Below are 18709 nucleotides of genomic sequence, written 5' to 3'. Positions count from 1 at the left end.
ATACGAATAATGTAAATTTTTCTCTTACCGTGAAATCGATCGATTGCACAATTAACTTTCCCGTTTGAATGCGTTTCGGCGATTATTCTAATTTTAAGTAACAATCTTTCACAGGTGATCTCGCATTGAATTTTAATTTATATAATTAAAGACTGTTTCTGTATTTTAAACATATCACACTATCGTCTTAGATAATGTAACATGTATATACTAGGTATGACATGCAGACTGACAGCACACTAAATACCATAATATGGTCTGCAAAACTCGTTAGACTTTTATAACATTGGATATAGAGAATTGTGAATGATGTAATAATTACACAGACATGACAGCAGCGTGCCATTAATTGGACAATGTAGACGAAAGTGAGTAGGAAGTATAAAACAAAAGTATTAACAGAAGCCTACAATTACAGTGAGAGTATTTTTCCATTGTCGACTTTTTGCCATATTGTTTGAAGTAATTTTCTACATCAGCCTCCTCATCTTCCGCCGATTGTTGTACTAATTGTTATTTCTTGCTCCGTGCGTTTACAAAAATCGTAATATTAAATTCCACAGAAATGTATTTTATGGCATTCCGCATCCGAGGTGTGATTCACATTAGGTATATATTAGATTGGGCCATGTTCCCTGGATGTAGTCCGACCATCCAACAAAGGATATGAATCGTTTCAGGAGTGAAAGTGTCGGAAGTTAACGTTGGCCCTTTTGTTGTGTTTCGTTCGTGGCGCATGTAGTGATGTCGCGTGTCGTGTTTCAGAGCGGTGAGTGTTGAAGACGAGGGTGCGGCGCTGCCTCTATGCCGCATCAGCGCAGGTTCGACATACATCGGGACGTCGCCAGGTGACCTCGACTAACACTACACACTACCAGCAGTATAACTGCTCATACCGTCTCTGTACATAAACACAATGTCATACTGAATGATAGTTTTCAAGTTGTAGAGAATCTTTGTCAAATAATAAACTTAAAAGAACCAAGATTAGTATAGTACAAGGTTTGAGAGTCCGTCACCTTGTCCATGAGGACGCCATCACACCCATCAGTTAGGATGACATGTTGAAATGCGTGAGAGCCTACTGTTTGTTTATTCGCAGGTCGCTGTTGAAGAGGAGCGCGGTGCGGGGAGTGAGGTAACCTGGCCGAGGATACCACCATACGATGTGTTCCATGTTCCATGTTCTAGAGACCTGATACATCGAATAATGTATGATCCGTCCGAACACGGCCAAACCCTTACGAATTTATTAGTGTTATAGTAGTGTGTGAGTGTCGAGTGCAAGGTGGCGGGGACGCATGCCTCGGCGCCATTGGCGATGCCATTTATTGAAGACGAATGGTGGTCCGCCGGGAACGAGGGCAGGATGGTCGATCTCTCCAATTGCCTTCAGGTCAGTCGCCCGGCTTCGATACACAGAAGCGACCACGTGATACGTCAAACGACTGTACAACTAGCGACACCTAGTATCGATATAGACGAACCCGATCGTTACTTCCAGGACGCGGTGACCGCGAGCGGACAGACGGCGACACAGCTGCAGCTGCAGATGGCCACGTCTCTGGGGGAGCTGTCCCAGGCGGAGCTGTCCAACTTCGTCGGCGGACTCACGCTGGAGGCCGACGGCTCTGAGGCCGCCGACCCGGACGACATCCTCAAACAGCTGGGGGAGACGGCTTTCGATAACTTCGACACCTTCTTCACCGATCTGACAAACTCCACGGCGACCGCCGCGCCCCCTGTTGAAATAAAGGTACTGTTCATAAATATAAAAACTCGCAGCTTTTATTTCTCTGTATTGTAATATACTGGGTGTTGGAAACAAGTAACAGAATACTGGGAGCTGGCCACACCACTCGGAGATATTTAATGTATATTTACAAATTTAAAATCTCCTTACATACACACTTTTATTTTTGTTATTTAAAATTGTAAAAGATGTAGCTAATGATGAATATTTATATTTAAAGTTTTATTCCTCGATCTATTTAAACCGAAAATTTTTTCTGCAATTCCAGCAGGAAGAGAACAACAATGTGTCGTCTGCGTCCAGCAGTCAGTTACAGAATTCATATTACCAGCAGAGCAGCCAGCTCTCGCTACCCAACAACGGTCAGCAGCGACTGCAGCAGTTACTGCGCTCGGGGACCAGCGCCATCAACCACGCGGTGGCGAACAATATTAACAACGGACGATACAACATCGCCTCCGCTAACCCGCTGCTGGCCGAGAAGCTGGCGGCGACATCTAGCGGCATCAAGCAGGAACCGATGAGCTCCGACTACAACGGAACCGGCATGAACTACGGGAACGCCTCGCCGATGCAGCGGGTGCCCAGTGGGAAACCTCAGGTGCACGATGCTGGCGGAGGAAAAGGTAAGAATTTTATTGTACATTGTTTGAATTGTTTACAGCGCCACCTATTGTCAAGTAGCAAAACGTAATATAACAGAAACTTTAGTTGCTATCGATGCGGTAGATGTCACTAGTTAGAAGTGCCTCCGTCTCTGTATTCTAATAATAGATGGCGCTCGCAGTAACGTCACAAGATGCACCCGCGATGCAATGCACCGGTTGTTCATTTACGATGCAGTTTTCTCTTGACCACAATCCACTTTCAATTTCCGCTTGAGGAAGTGCGATTTTCCTTTCTGATTCCTCGGCTTTTACCGAACGGTCAGCCGCCGGCTACCAGAAAGCTAATCATAAAATTATAACTTACGATACACTAGAGCTAGCGAGACCCATTACTGTACCGCCGGTTTATTGCGTCGCGTGTCGTGTTAATGCCGCGTTGTTAGAATTTGTTCTTAGATTTCTTTGAACAATCAATCCCTCACACGTGAAGCCACTAACGAAGTATGTTACTATTGACTGACTTAGGTACATACTACATTCTATTAAAACAGGCCGTCGACGTGAATCGTTCCCTTATCATTTTTCATTTATTAATATCATAGAGTACTCGAGATAGGATAAGTTGAACGGTACGAGTGGCGCCCCCACGCGACCGGAAGTGAAAGCTCAATAAACATGACAGGCTGTATTAAGTCGGCAGCTTTCTCTAATAGCTACTTATCTCGATACAAACTCTCAATATAATACGCTTTTGCTATCTTTTCGCAAACTTCTTTACAAATTCAGCGTTTATTATTTGTACAAACGTTACTTATGAGGTCTTAAAAATTATATCGATTCCTTAATTAATTTGGTAACTTGTTTATTGTGCTTTTCGTTTCGATATACATTTTTTAAACAGTCCATTACGTTAATTGATCTTCATAAGGACTCGTCCCCTGTTCCGCCGCTCACAGGTCCCCGGAGGCCCGAGGAGCGGCAGACGGCAGATACGTTTAATAAAAAAATACCGTCACTGTTGTTTGGTCGCCAATAAGGTTAAGTGGAATAATTCTGAAGAACGTATGATTCAACGCGGCATATTACACGTTATGTTACTATATAACTAATAGGAAAATATCGTCCGTACGTCGCTTCCTAGAAGGGTTGCGCGAAATCTATATGGTACAGTATGTCAAGGCAGCGCGGAGTCACGCGGCCTCTCCAGTACGGACAGCACTCTGTTCAAGTATTTTGAAAGGTCCTTCGAGCATCACACTAGTGTATAAAGCGAAGTGCTCACTCTCAACACACATAACAGGAAAGAGGCGTTTATCAAAGTCGCGATGACGCACTCTCAGACGTAACACTCGTTACCGCTCGTGTGGCTAAACATTTTTATTATAATTATCCTGTTTCATCATTACATATATACAAACGAACAAACAAACAAACAAGCTGCTGTGTTCATATAAATGTTTCATTAAAGACAGTTCAAATAATCAATTATTAATGGGTGTTGGAGGTGGACGCCGAACGATTCCTCGTCCCGTACAGTTGGTGTCATAACGTTGTTTTATTAAACAAACAGTTGCATTTGGAAAAACAAATAAAGTGAACATTCATAAATGGAATAATGTATTTCCATTCACTTTACAATTTCGATAGAATTATGAAGTTAATAAAGAAGAAGATAAAACAAGTATATATATATATATATATTTCATAATATTAATATAGTATTAATAATGCACAAACTAAGAAATATAAGTTTAGAGTCATATTTAAAGAACCCGTGTTTGTATTCTAATACAGTTAATTTTTTTATGTTGAACAATGAACAGTTCAAACCGCAGATACAATACATCACCACACAGTACACACAACACGCTGACGACAACAACAACAGTACCTACTTATTTTGAACATGGTTTTTCTTATAACAAAACAACTTCGCTATTTTCTTGTAACTTTAATATCAAATCAATAGATAACCAATATTAACTAATCCGTTTATTGTGAACTTGTTTGTTATGTCACGGCGCGTCGTCTGATGTTTTCAGCATCACAGATGACTGCTATTTTGAGTACTGTGATCACTGGTTCTCCGGATAAAAATAATGAACTATGCGGCATGTATTTTTACTTTTAATCCATACAATGGGCTCCGAGACAAATATATAGGTGTAATAAATCCATAGACATGGTAGCCAAACGGTAGTGACATCAGCACTGACCGCAGTGATCCCGCAGAAACTATTGGAAATTCTGGGACAAAACAAAGCTTGTCTTATTCGTATATCTAAAGCTACATTTTTATAAAACTCTATCAAAACCCGTTCAGCAGTTTTTGCGTGTAAAGCTACCAAACATCCAAAAGTACTCACATTTTTTTTCTATTCATAACATAAAACAAATTAGTTACTTTGATTTCAAAATTGAAAAGGTACGGTTATATAATATATTTTTATTAAGGCTTTGATGTAAATGACATCGCTCGTTATTTAATTTTCATTACATTGATATAAATTTGTAGAAAAGTAATTGTCAAGAAGAAAAAGTTTAATCTTGGACCCGTAATAAAAGGAGGTAGGTTCAGTATAACGTTATCACGGCCGCCGTGTTTATTATATTTCCTTCAACCATTAATGAATCTCCGAGCGTCATGTGTTGACGTGGGTTTTTTCGCAAATGAAACAAACAACGATACGAACGTCCCTCTCCCGGTGACGCTGTCAAAGTCATTAGGGCTAACAGCTACACTCGTGTAAACTAAAAGATTCGAACTTGTGTTAAGCGCAGATACTGAACCTAAAATAGTTTAGAGTATCGCCCGTATCGCAAACACACAGAGAAGGCGACAGCTCGATGGATATGGCGTGGTTGTTGAACGCGGGCGGTCCATTCGATAAACGGTCAGCGTGCTTATTGAAGTTAAAAGTTTCGTGAGATCTATGTTGGGGCGCATCCGTGATGCGGTTCACGCTGCCTGTGCCTGTGTGTGTCTGTGCATCTGTGCCTGTGTGTGCTCGAGCCGTGACCCCGTTTCGAGTGTATCGTAACGTGCGTTATGTCACACCAGATGAAACGTGCGTTCGTGATGAGACTGGACCACGAACTGGAGTGTGCTCTACATGTAATATATTACAATATCTGTATGAAAAATATTGATTATGAGAGTTGTAATTAAAACCGGAACGCCTTCAATATATGTAAATTTCTAAAGGATTTCATAATGTATGCGTCATTTATTTGAATATGTTATCATTATTGACTATTCAACATTAATATAATGCAACTTATTATTATTTTACATCAAAGTGTACATCTTAATATAATGTGAATGAAGGTAGAGCACACAGCAGTCGTTTCGTCGTTTAATATCCTCACACCGCACTCCATTCGCTTTCAGTGTTACAGATAGCACTCGCCGCTAGGACTGTACCCACACACACACACACACACACACACACACACACACACACACACACACACACACACACACACGTCGTAGATCATAAATAAAAATATTATAAATTAGCACATTGTTCTGTTCTCCGACGCGCAGAACTTCTACCACAACAGGCTTTCTGTGGGATCTCGTCGTTCGTATATTTCTAGAGATACGGAACCATTCTCAGGAGAGAGTTCTCCCTATCCTCTATAACTAGATGTAAGCCTCGTCAAGACACAAGATTTACATATAACCCCATGGTGTGACGCTCTGCGAGCTCTTAGTTCTGAATACATTTTGTCAAAACTATACGATTATTGTTAATACAAATATTCGCTCAATGCTAATGTGACATCAAACGTATAGTAACTGACCTTACACAACCCGGCCGACACTCGTCCTCACATCGTCCGCAGCACATACGAATAGCAACCATATCCCTAATAAGAATAAGATGCGATTCCCTGTAACTTATTTTGTTGGTGCTAACTGTTCGCTGACTGTTCGTACGGTAATTCATATAATTAAGCTGAAGTGCACCTTATCCCCGAGCATCATGGGTTGTATTAGTTCGTTCGGCCACGACTCTTGTATCTGATGTTTGTTTGTCCGTTATCAATAACGTATATGTTTGTCTTTGAAGTGCAACGATCCTCACACAAAAAAACATTGGTAGCTCCGCGACAGCACACTGCGTTGAGTGTTGTACTCACTGTGACAGCATTGTAGTTAACACTATCTGCTTCGTTAAATCCCCATCATTATTAACATCCGTCTCAAAACATAACTTTATATACATCAACCCATCTCCGCGTGATCTGGCAGTATCTTCTAGACACATTTGTCTTTTGTAACTGCTGTGTCAACTATCGACAACTTCATTATATACTAATATAATTAATAAATCTGCATATAAATGCTTCAGTGTATATGTCGAATGCATGCCTAGCTCTGTGATAAAATCTCTCGTATTATTTATGAAATACAAATAATATTTAAGGCCTATTGTTTTAGAAAGGTGTCCTAAGATACTGGTGATGGATACGACTCGTGTGTGTGTGTGTGTGTGTGTGTGTGTGTGTGTCTGTACGTGTGTGAACACTGACCTACCGTAAGCCGTACGTAGTACGGACGGTCGACGGAAACGTTATACGACAACGATATCACCTTAATTACGTTCGAGTAACGTCAGACAAATACATCATACTGATTGAATTTTCTTAAAAGCGTCTTTGAAAGGACGGACTGCGATTAACGTATAACATATGAATGCATAATAAGTTGAACGTATGTATTGTAAAGTTTGTATTAGTCGCCTGTACGGAACCTGTGCGAGCTCCTTGAGGCAGTACGACAACCTGATTCGTGTCAATGGCAACACACACACACGCACACACACTCACACATACACACCGACATGCTGTGGAGAGCGTGCTGATAGTATCTCCACTAGTTTATGGCCGGAGCTCAAATTGAATTACCCTCGAGTACGTTACACATAGACAGATTGTTTGTGATATATTAAATAATGTAATTATGTCACGTAAAGCCGCCGATAAATATTAGTTTAGTCTAATTACTGCAACCAGTCGCTGTGCCGGGGGTTCGAAGCTTGTATTAATGTTTTAAACTAATTAAAACAAAGTGTGAATCGTCAAAGAATCTAGACCTGCATTGGCTTTTATTTTCAGCGAGACGTCTCACGACTCTTCCCCATCAGACACAAACTATCATGCGCTGTGTATTACCTTTGCCATTAAACTCAAAGATTTTCGCTGACTAACATCAGATACATCTAACGGACGTCTGACTACTCGCCGTGAATACAAAGTATTAGTAAAAATGATTTAGTGAGGTGGACACAGATCTCTTCACATGCATACATTACAGATGTACAAACAGGGGGTCATCAAGAGTCACTGCAAGTATAATAGTGAATTAGGGAAGCGCGTGTCGCAACTCGACTCACTGCGGACTGATCTAGGTCGATCGGATACACTCATTTTAATCTCTTTTCATTCTTTGAGATTTGAGCGTTTCTGTTAAGGCTCCGCTGAGTCCCTTCACAATACATTATATGACACAATGCAGACTATATCTAGTGATCGAAGGACTCAAGTAACTATTGAGAAGTTTATAAGACTCGAGATAACTTTTCAAATACGTTTATCGTTTGCGATAGCGACAACGATCGGCGCAACGTGATGTATCCGTGCAACCAGACAAACATACAGGTTGTTCTAAACGAATCCTGATGACTTACCACAGCGCGTCCTCGTTGAAACAGAAATGTCTGCGTATGAACAAATTATTACCTTTGCCGTATAGCGAGGTATCACGGTCTGTCCTCTCTTTAACTGATTGCGATGTATGTTTGTTAAGTCGCGTGTAGCCGTAACGGACAGCCGAATGTATTCTAATACAGTCATTGGACCATTTTCATTAATTTAACGAATACTACTTAACTGTATGTGTGTAGGTTACATCGAGATGTCACAACACTTACTGTTACATATTTATACATTAGGAAAATCATTTCTGACCAGCAAACAGGTCTGTCTATCTGTGAAGCTGATGCTGGTGTTCAGATACCGGAGCTCGGCCTGATGCAGGTCGAGATCAGGACTTTATCGAATAATATTATGAACACTTTGTATAGTGTTTCCAATCTACGTTCGGTCAGGACACACAGCTCTTAAAAAAAATATCATTAATGGATGTCAGGAAAATATTTGATAGACGAATAATTTGATGGGATAAAACCGATCTAGGAGGTTTGTTGGAACAGACAGAACAACCTACACCAGGCCGACGTGATCGACGACATGCTACTTTGTTAATCGATATTGTATAAAACAATCAAATATTATTAAAAATACCATATCTTTATCCGAATGCGTACTGAGAAGATTGCGTTTCTGAAAACAGCCTCCCTTAGAAACGATGCTACAACTTTTTACTATAAATTAAAAGTTTATCTGTTTGTTCCTCTTTAACACAGCAATACGTGAATGTTGGGGTGTTCCCTTCAGTGTGGAAACTTGTATGTACCGAGCGCGGATACGACTGTCATTATTATAATACAACTAAACATGACACATCTCAGTCTCGGTGCCAGGTTAATGTAACTCAGTTGAAATGTAAAGAAAATATTATAGAAACACGTACCTAGAAATAGAGATAGAGATAGAGGTGGACGAGTTCTCCGTGATAATAAAGACATCAGAAGTATTTTCTTATGTATGTAAACAAGCCACGCTCGAGCAGGGAAACATCTAAAGTATGGGAAGCGTCTTGTAAGGTTTCCACTTCATTAGCAGCGGTTATGATTTAAGACTTCTCCGCCCGTATGTCGTGTCGCTGCCCTTCATCATTAATATGTTTTTATAATCACTCGTATCTTCGTCTCCGTTTAAACACGTGTGTGTTTGGTCCATCAATATCTTGATATATGCAATGTTGATAAATAGGTTATTTATATGTTTTATTGATTTATTGTCAACTCTAAGTTAAATAATATACGAACAATACAATGTTCATTGTGTCACTGAGATGAGAGCTGTCACTATTATTTGTGTAAAACAATAAAAAATATAATTCATATATCGTATTATTATAAAAATAATGTTTGAATAACCACAATTCATATAAGATGCGAACTGGTCTCTAAGCCTTTTCAAATTCTTTACGACGTAACTCTGTTTGTTAATTAATATGTTGTTATTGAATATTCATCGCCTCGTTAAACACTTCGCTAGTAGCCGGACACCGACGACCGTTCTCTGGACAAATATAATAAACGCATCTAAATGTTTTTGATTCACAAGGGCAATAATCAATTGATAATCTGATGTAACTCGATTCTACTAACGCCGTAGTTACATTGCTGTCCTACCGGATATGATACCAATTAAAATGTGGCCGCCACATTCGACACATCATTTAAAGGTTAAAATTAACGGTGTGGTTTTCGCAAACAACCACCACATGTTTAGAGCACGCTGCTGTCCGGGGCTGTGTGTTTGTTTGTCACGCTCTATTAGATCCGTTGACGCCCACTGAAGGGAATGCTAGGAAATTTCACGCTAACCAATTATATGAATTTTAGTGTCGTGTTCGACAGTTTTTGCGGCTTTAAAAGTGACCCAATATTATGAGGAATTATCGCAAAAACAAACTGCCCTAGTGAATAATTTCTCCGGACCGTTAGTAAATCATTTGTTTTAACCATTTTTTTTCGTCTTTCCAGGTGAGTAAAGTCGAGCAGCGGTTCAGTAAGTAATGTAATGTATACACCATGTCAGTCGGACCGTATGTGATCTAATGTATCCTACATATATATAATTTGGCTGACAGTACAGTGCACTTGTCCCATGTGTGTCATGGCCGGACGGAAAATCTGTGCCGGCGCAGATTGGAGTTACATAATGAGTGACCTAGTAGATGAGTGCTCGCTCGCACTCGCACCACACACTATGTGGGTGATTATTATTTGAATGTTCGATAAAACTATGTGAATACGACGCTACAATGTCGCTCGAAGATCCACTGGTTGCAAGCTTCAACATTTTCTAATATTATTTCATATACTTATTATCCTATTATAATTTTTACACAAAACGATAACACTCAACTCGACATTTTAATTTGTTCTGTCTGTTCGTCGGAAGTTTGGGAAATTCTTTTCATTTAATGGTCCTTCTAGTAGAAAATCTGGTTGATAAATTTCGTTAAAAACGTAACCGCGGGTCAGGCGAAGAGGAAAAATGACAAAAACACATCCTTCGGCTACATTACCATAATACAATCTTACTCATAATTTTCTTTATAAATGCCTTAACGTCAACGATCGTATTACTTCTGTACGATACTCGATTTACCCCCGGCTTCCCTCGCGAGTCCTGTCGAGTAAAGAACACCATGTCGTATTTATTATTCAAGTTACAGATATCTTAATAAAAAATAACATTTATATAGATAGGGTAGTTCTCGCGGGACTTGGTAACCAACTTTCGTGTGTACCAAGTATTGTATTAATTTTAAATAACCAGGCCATCCTTATAGTAAATTTTTTTTCAATATTACAACTTCCAGCGACTAGTTAAATACTAACCATTTATCAGTTAAACCATCACTCACAACCCTTACATAGACTTTTCAGTAAACGGCTAAAAATTTTCTTGTATAATGTTTACCGATCACTCAATACACTCTCATTGTTACTGTAATCTCCTGATCATGAACCTATGTGTGTTCAAAAGTTATATCGTTTTAGTTACAGCTGCAAATTATTTTTTATGTAACAGCAGAAGCGCGAGCATCATATATAAGCGATGAGCCGTTATTGTAACACAACATCCTATAGATGGTTGGTTCATGTTTGTTTACTGTGCACTAGTTCAGTATGTTTTTTGCGGACGGTACATGCAACAGGCCACAGGCTCGTATCAAACACACACACACACACTCGTCCAAGGTCCATGTCGCAACACGACATGTCCGGTCAACTTATGTGTCCGTTTATTTTCGTACGTTCTGGACTTTCAAGTTTGTGCAACAACATGTCATTATTAATAAAGATACATGGTTGTATATAATACATTATAACAATTACCAGTACACATTGATATCTAAACATTTAATTTTGCCAAACTTGATGCATTCAAATCTATATGAGAACTAGATCGAGTGAGTTGGCCGGTTAAGGCATATTTCGGTGTCGTGATTGAGAGTTCTGTCTGTGTCTTCCCGCCTTCCTCGTGAACTGCTTCGCGTCATGTTAAATGTTGTCGTTAGCTGGAATATACTCATTAAACGTCAACTTTAACACCCTTAGTGTGGCAAAAAATATACCCGGAATAACAGTCTATAGGTGACTTTCATTAAAAAATGCCAAGCCTCAAAACTACAGCCAGGAAAGTGCCAGTTTCAGTATCTTTAAATGCTGTACCACGTATCGTTATAGAGGAGAAGTAGACAGAGTGTAGCCCATTAAGGTTATTAAGCAGACGTAGCCTGAATGTGTACTGATTGGTTTAAAAGTCCACCCTTCGGAACTTCCTCCGCTGAACTGTTCTCGCTGAATGTATGTATTATATAATCAAAAGTCAAACTCAGGATAAAGCCGTCCTCAACGACAGTGATACTTATTATGTCGTCGCCAAGCTAAGTCATTACAAGTAGCGGTCCTGCTAAAAATGTCTGAAGCATAAAAGCTTAAAATACAGTCACATATTATAAATTGTTCGTCAGTGACAAAGCTATAGGTGATTTGTGTCAAATTAGGATCATTTCGAAGGTAAGGATCTCGATCGGTGCATTAGGACCGGTTCACCTCCGTATGTGGGACAGGACGCGGGCTGCGCGTGCGCCGCTGACATAACATACACCAATATGAAAGGCACGACCACACATACTGACCTCAAACACTACTGGGTTTGAGAACTTTGCTCCACGGAGTCAACGAATGTCTTACGTGGAACTACGACCTTCGGATAAAAGTAACCACGCAAATAGCATCATGCGAGCGTTCTCTCGGAACTCATCTCATATGTTGCAAAACAACAGAATATTATTTCGCCGAATAAAAATCACGATGTCTCTGAACGGATTCAATATGGCCAATCATTTTTTATAGCCATTAGACTAAAAAGGAGCATTCGTGTCGCCGGCTCTAGGCTGCAGCGGCGGTGGCAATGACGACCTTATCACACCAGGAATAAGGAATCACACGACTGCAAGCGAGCGATCGATCGAATCGGATACGACTGTGGTCGCTTCGAGCGAAAACGTGTTCTAAATAGCTGGCGATAAGGTCGATGGCGGGTCGCTGGCGTGATCGGCTTAGAATCTAGGGCGAGCGCCTTGAGAGTTGCATTTACATGTTCCGACCTCGCGAGGGCGGTGATCTTTGTCCTTAGTCGGATTGCGGACTGCTGCGGCTGCGGCTGCGGTTTCCTTCCTTCCCATCTATGTTTTAATTTTAATATTCTATATAATAGTTGAACGTTCTCCGCCGTTTCCAAATATTCGGAAGGTCGATTACGAAACCGCTATGACTTCTGGTGTCGTAACAGAGATGGCGCATGTTACTAATCGTCTTAACATTTCTGTACAGTTCCGTAAATAGAGCTACGGTTGAATGTTACGAGCGATTTTTCTATGGATTTATTTATTTTAGAACCTTTCTTATTATGAGCATATGCTTGTTAAAGCTATACATTAAAACGGCGCGCTGACGATTACTACAATCTAATCAATAGAAACGAGCTACCATAGTTCAGAATAAAAAAACCTAACAATTAAACAAATATAATATAAAATACAATGAACAACAAACAGACAAATAATTAAATTTGTTAACGAGAGTCTTATAAACAACAAAATGAATCAACACATCATATTTCTCAATACATTTAAATTTTGTTTCAATGAAATACTCTGAATATTGTTATTGTTGAGGAAAATATGAAAGGACTATTGAAAATAATGTATTTCAGTTTAAATCTGCTACATTATTTATATAACATATATTATTTTTGATCCGTTATTAAAGCTCAAGTGGAAATAAAGAAAATATAAATGTCGTAAGCGGAGCCGGGTTGCGTCACTAGTATAAATTGAAATGCATCGCACGCGAGTACTGATATATGTTCAGCTTCTGGGACAGCACGCTATGGATAAGACTGTTGATAATATTTTAATAGGAAATATATATATACAATGATTGTTCTAAATATATCGAAACGGATTTTAAGGAAGACGTGAAACAAAACGTAATGTTTAGATTGAACCACTTAGGACATTAAAATTATAAATAGGACATAATAGTGTTGTGTCATACAGAGATATCATTGTATATATGGAGTGCGGCTGCGATAGTCCGTGTGTTAGTGAGGGCGTGACGTCAGAGCGCTGCATTGACCCACATAGCGGGTTCAGCAGCCGACAGAGGCCGTCTTCGCCAATCTCGTTTATCTGTTGAGACTTTAACGGAACGTCTGCAAGGCCACTCATATTATTCAATTTTAACACTTCATTACTATCGCAATTACCTCCTCTATTTGTTAGTTGTTGGCCGGGAGCTGTTACTCACTTCGTTACAGATATTGAGACATTTCTCGCTAAATAACACACGGCATATGGCACATTTTAATGTCAGATTAGGTTAAGTGTGTGTTACCGATCACATATAACACGGGAGGCCGGCTGAAAAACGTTATTTACTTGTCTACGTTAACGACAACCGTCATCAAAGATTATTTTATAACCACGCACACTATTAGTACGGGAAGTCTGACTATTACAGTTTTTGACAATACTATTCTATAAACCTTTACGGCAAAGTTTGACAAACGACTTGATTAAGAGAAAATATAGCCACATACATATGAAAAACTAAGGAATACAAAGTTTTAATTACACACGTAGAAGTGTAAAAAGAGATAGTTATTATCTGAGAAGTTTAATATTAATCGCCTGGGTGGAAACCTCGCTTCAACTTTTTAGCTATCGATGGGAATAGAACAAATCGAATCTCGAATAGATTTTTAGCTAAAAATACATATATCTACAGTATCTATGCTTCAACGTTAACAAACAGACGAACAAACCACTCATATATTAATACCAAACAATAAAATCCAGTAAGTTGTTCTTGTTTCACAGTTATATGTATATATAACATACTCGTACAACATATATCAAAGTTACAAAGTTTCCCCTCTCTCCCCCGACTTGACGCGCATAGTTAAAATAGTTTTTAATTATGTTTATTTCTTAACATCCAAACTGTATAAAGAAACATTAATCTTTTGACAACTATAACACAATATTGTTGTGGAATAACGTAAGACGGTATAGTTGCGAGTTAGATGACCTGATGTTTCATTATATAAAACGCGAGGTCTATTCCTGGTGGCGGAGTCTAGGAACCCTGAAGGACGTCAGCGGAGGCCGACGCTCTCGCCGTCTAGAGGACACGACCGACACTCGTTTACAGCATTAACACTCCGCCCGCCCCACAGACCCGCCGCTGCTCTGTACGGATGTCATCACCTGACACCTTCCACAGATATAAAAACCGAATTAAATATGTTCCTTCATGGACTAGGTCTCTCGAGCGATACATTTTTAAAGGAAAACATATAATAATTTACCAACATTCATAAGATTTAAAGAATAGGTAATGTGTTTTCTTAATGTTTATAAGTCGTCAAAGGAAAAGTAGATATTAAATAAAAGGAAGCGATTAGATGTAACGAGTCACTTGACATGCCAAGAACGCGTCTCGTTGGACGTCAATGTTATGTATCGAAAACATTACATTAAGGGAGGGTTCGTCTAATGAACAGAGTAACTCCTCAAAGATAATATTTAATAATAATGAAGTAACATTCATTAAATAATACAGATACTGTATTACATTAGACCGTGCATAACACCAGGGAGTCGTTGACTGTTCGTCTGGAGGACGAGCGGCCTGGGAGGCACCCGGGGGGACCGGGGGCCCGGGGGCCTGGGGGGGCCGCCCATCACCAGGGTTCAACGCATCCAGTATCCACCGCGCCATATTGAAATCTGAATGACTGCAGCTCAGCTTTACGCGGTTAACATTTAACTGACTGCACAATAAATAACACAGTCTACAAACAACGGGCTACAGAACGTACACGTTATTCACAGCATTAGGTATAAATAAAGCTAAGTAAAAAAAATTAACATCAGCTTTAATTATTATAGTTTTATAATCAAAGTGTACTCGAACAATGTCGAAGAATAGTAGTTAACAGCGTTCTGAGACCTCGTCTATATAATTAAGAGCTAGGCAACAAGGGACGCGACCCGTTAAATAATTATGAAGCGATTTTGTAATAAATGTTTAAAGTAGTCGAAGTTAGGAGCGGGCCAGGTGTCGGAGGACGGGGGCCGCAGACGACCTTGAGGAACCTTCGTCTGGACTCTGACACATGTAGATAGATACAAACGGCGCGCTGTTGACGATGCGACACTACTCGTACTGGCTACTTCATAAGTGTAGTGCCAGCACTACTAATATTATGATCACACCCACTACAAAAAATAATATCACTTTAATAAAATGTTTAATGTACATATATGTAGCTCCGCTAAATATACAAGTCGTGTTCGTACTAAGCTGGCGTGTCGTTGCACTGCCGAGTTTCCGAGTGAGTTTCGTAGCTGTCCGTAGACCGTCCTCTACGCCGTAGCTCGACCTTTGAACCGTAGAGGTCATTCTGCCATCACCCCCTGTGGCACTCCTGTTCATACTTCAAATTAACGAAACAGAAACAATAATAATACTAAGAACACACACACATCCGGAAATATACGACTTGTTGTAATATGTGTACGTGTAATGTTATACACGTAACAGTATGTGTGTACACCTGTCCAGGTCCGGAGATCCACTCTCCCTGGAAGACCACTCCTCCATCATTAACATCACGAATATTTCATTGCTCTTATTATTATTACGCTTGGCTAAACAAAGAGGTTCTGCCATTTCTTATAAATGAAAGAGGCATGAGACGGAAGTCTTTGATATTGCTGATGACTACTGTCTGCTACAACACACTGTAGTCAGTAGTCAGTAGTCTGTGGAGTCAGAGGTCTCGTTACAGCATGACATTCACCCCGCCCCGTCCGACCGTCGACCTTCCTGCACACCGCTGAGTTCTGTTAAAAACTTATACTGAACCAATTAACACAGAACCAATATTAGTTAACATCGCGTTTAACTATAGAACCTTCTGGGACACTATTTTAATATAATAATACTCAGATCTGACACAAGCTTATATGAAAGAAGAAGTTGGGAAGGAAAAAAATGTTCGTATTAAATGAAATTAAAATAGACAAATTATTTTTGAACTTCGGTGGAATATACATATCTATATTAAAGAAGACCGTTAGTAATCAATAAATGTGTGTTCGTGTGTGTGTGCGTGTGTGTGTGTGTGCGTGTGTGTGTGTGTGTCTGTGTGTATATATGTATATGTGCGTTTGATCCAAAATGTATATTTCCATAAGTGGTCTGCTTAGTGGATGAGAGTCAGCCTCCTGAATATTAGATGTCCGGTTCATGTTTGTTTAGGGCCGCTAGTTATGTTCATACTAACAGAACAATACACACAAACACAGACACACACACTCACACACACACACACACACCATCCCGCCTGAGATGACGTCTGAAAACGGATATATACATTATACATCATATTTAAAAAAGCCTTGCAGCAACAATTCACACATGAGCTTGTTACAAATCTTACTTAATAACAAGATATAGGTATCTGTTATCTGACAGCATCGTCAAGTATAAAGCACACAGTCAGTGAGTTACACCCTCGTGCGACGCTGACTCCAGCAACACTACTACAGTCAGTCACCACTCATGAAACACATCCTTACAGTATAACCAGCCCTGTCTGTGGAAACACTCGCGTGTACTCCGACTACAGGTGAACACATCCCTTGTATATAACATACAAGGACGTCCGACAAATTGATAAATTAATTTACATCACCGAATGTAAAGTCTGGAGGATTATATATTAACGAATATTTAATTTTGTTAACATAATTTAGAATTTATTTTTATAGCATTTCTTAGAAAGTGTTCGTACTAAAATATTCCCAAAGAGATTTGATTAATCCATAACTCGTGTGCTTAGTCTGAGTTTTCGTCGTCAACCTACACACGGACGGTATCTCGTTTCCGGTTACACATTCAGTTACCTCGGTTTAGACTATAATGTGTAAAGTTTTATGAATGAAAAACTGTTAAGGCTACGTGTGCAGGGTGACCATGCAGACTCGCACTAAGCGCACTGAATCGAACTAAGCTCATAGCCGTCGGTCAGTCCGTGTATCCACACAAAGCTGTAGTTTCTTGGGAGCGGTGGTTTTTGTGAACTAGCTGCTGAACTCTAATTTTCATCGATGACTTATTGACCTTCCGTGACGTCACGCTCCACACAGAAATAATTCAAATTTCATACTTTCATATGTATATGACCTCACTTGGTCTGAGAACGCGAGTGACTTTATTTGCTTTGTCTTATTTTAATATGTTCATTTATTTTTATATAACTCGGGATACAATTTAAAAGGACATTATATATTAAAACAACTTACAACCTGTATCATATCATTCAGAATGAACACGACGAAGGGTTTTTTAATCAATATTGTCTTTATATTAAAATCGTATTACCTGAAATATTGAAAAATAACAGAATAATATATATTAGGAAATCAGAGAGAACTGATTCATAGGAATACAAGGAATCACTCCCTTCTGAGGGACTTTCTGATGCTGTAGAGACAGCCTCCAGGCAGGGTGGTCTCCTGTACAGTAGAGAATATATCGGACCAGAGTGTGCGAGGCGGACCAGGAACACGGCATGTACCTACTTACTATGTTACTGATAGTATCAAGTGTTCGGTTGCGCGACGTAACAATTAATATAATATAACTTTAAAAACGCGTATGTTAGGAAATCATCTCTGTCTATGAGCTTGGTCAGACCTCCAGTGTCGGACGCTTTCCTTGCGTCGTGCTCCATGTTCACTTGTAATCATTACATATTCACGGGACGTGTTATGTAGAGTTCCTTATGTAGCTCCTCGTGACCCATTTTTCTCTCCATTTTTACATAAAGCCGTCAGTTATGAGCGTGACGACTCCATTTGTCGGGTTAACGCGAGTACTCCCTAAACGCGGGGTAATTAATAATTTACACGCACTCATCCACCGCCGAGCACACCCACACACCGGCGGGCCCGTGCCGACAGCTCACCCACACACCCACACCCACACACAAACAGACACACGACGCACACAGAGGCGGGCGTCTAGACGACTTGTTAAACTGCGATGTTCCGGGA

The 18709-nt window shown here is 39.8% G+C and overlaps 1 protein-coding gene across 3 annotated transcripts in view; it reads left to right on the top strand.

Moving 5' to 3' along the window:
* LOC116776818 (ecdysone-induced protein 74EF) overlaps nucleotides 1-18709 on the top strand; it is a 100084-nt gene that overhangs the window by 39312 nt on the left and 42063 nt on the right. For 2 of the 3 annotated variants that reach the window (XM_032670105.2, XM_032670266.2), the window contains exons 4-7: nucleotides 766-848; nucleotides 1103-1396; nucleotides 1505-1756; nucleotides 2022-2379. In XM_032670105.2, coding sequence (XP_032525996.2) covers nucleotides 1322-1396; nucleotides 1505-1756; nucleotides 2022-2379 — 685 coding nt within the window. In that variant the 5' untranslated portion in view covers nucleotides 766-848; nucleotides 1103-1321. The remainder of the gene's footprint in view (nucleotides 1-765; nucleotides 849-1102; nucleotides 1397-1504; nucleotides 1757-2021; nucleotides 2380-18709) is intronic. The other variant, XM_032670188.2, reaches the window with a different exon arrangement.

This window comes from Danaus plexippus, assembly GCF_018135715.1.
Source record: "Danaus plexippus chromosome 3 unlocalized genomic scaffold, MEX_DaPlex mxdp_34, whole genome shotgun sequence".
NCBI classification, from domain to species: domain Eukaryota; kingdom Metazoa; phylum Arthropoda; class Insecta; order Lepidoptera; family Nymphalidae; genus Danaus; species Danaus plexippus.
This window is presented reverse-complemented; position numbering and strand designations above follow the sequence as displayed.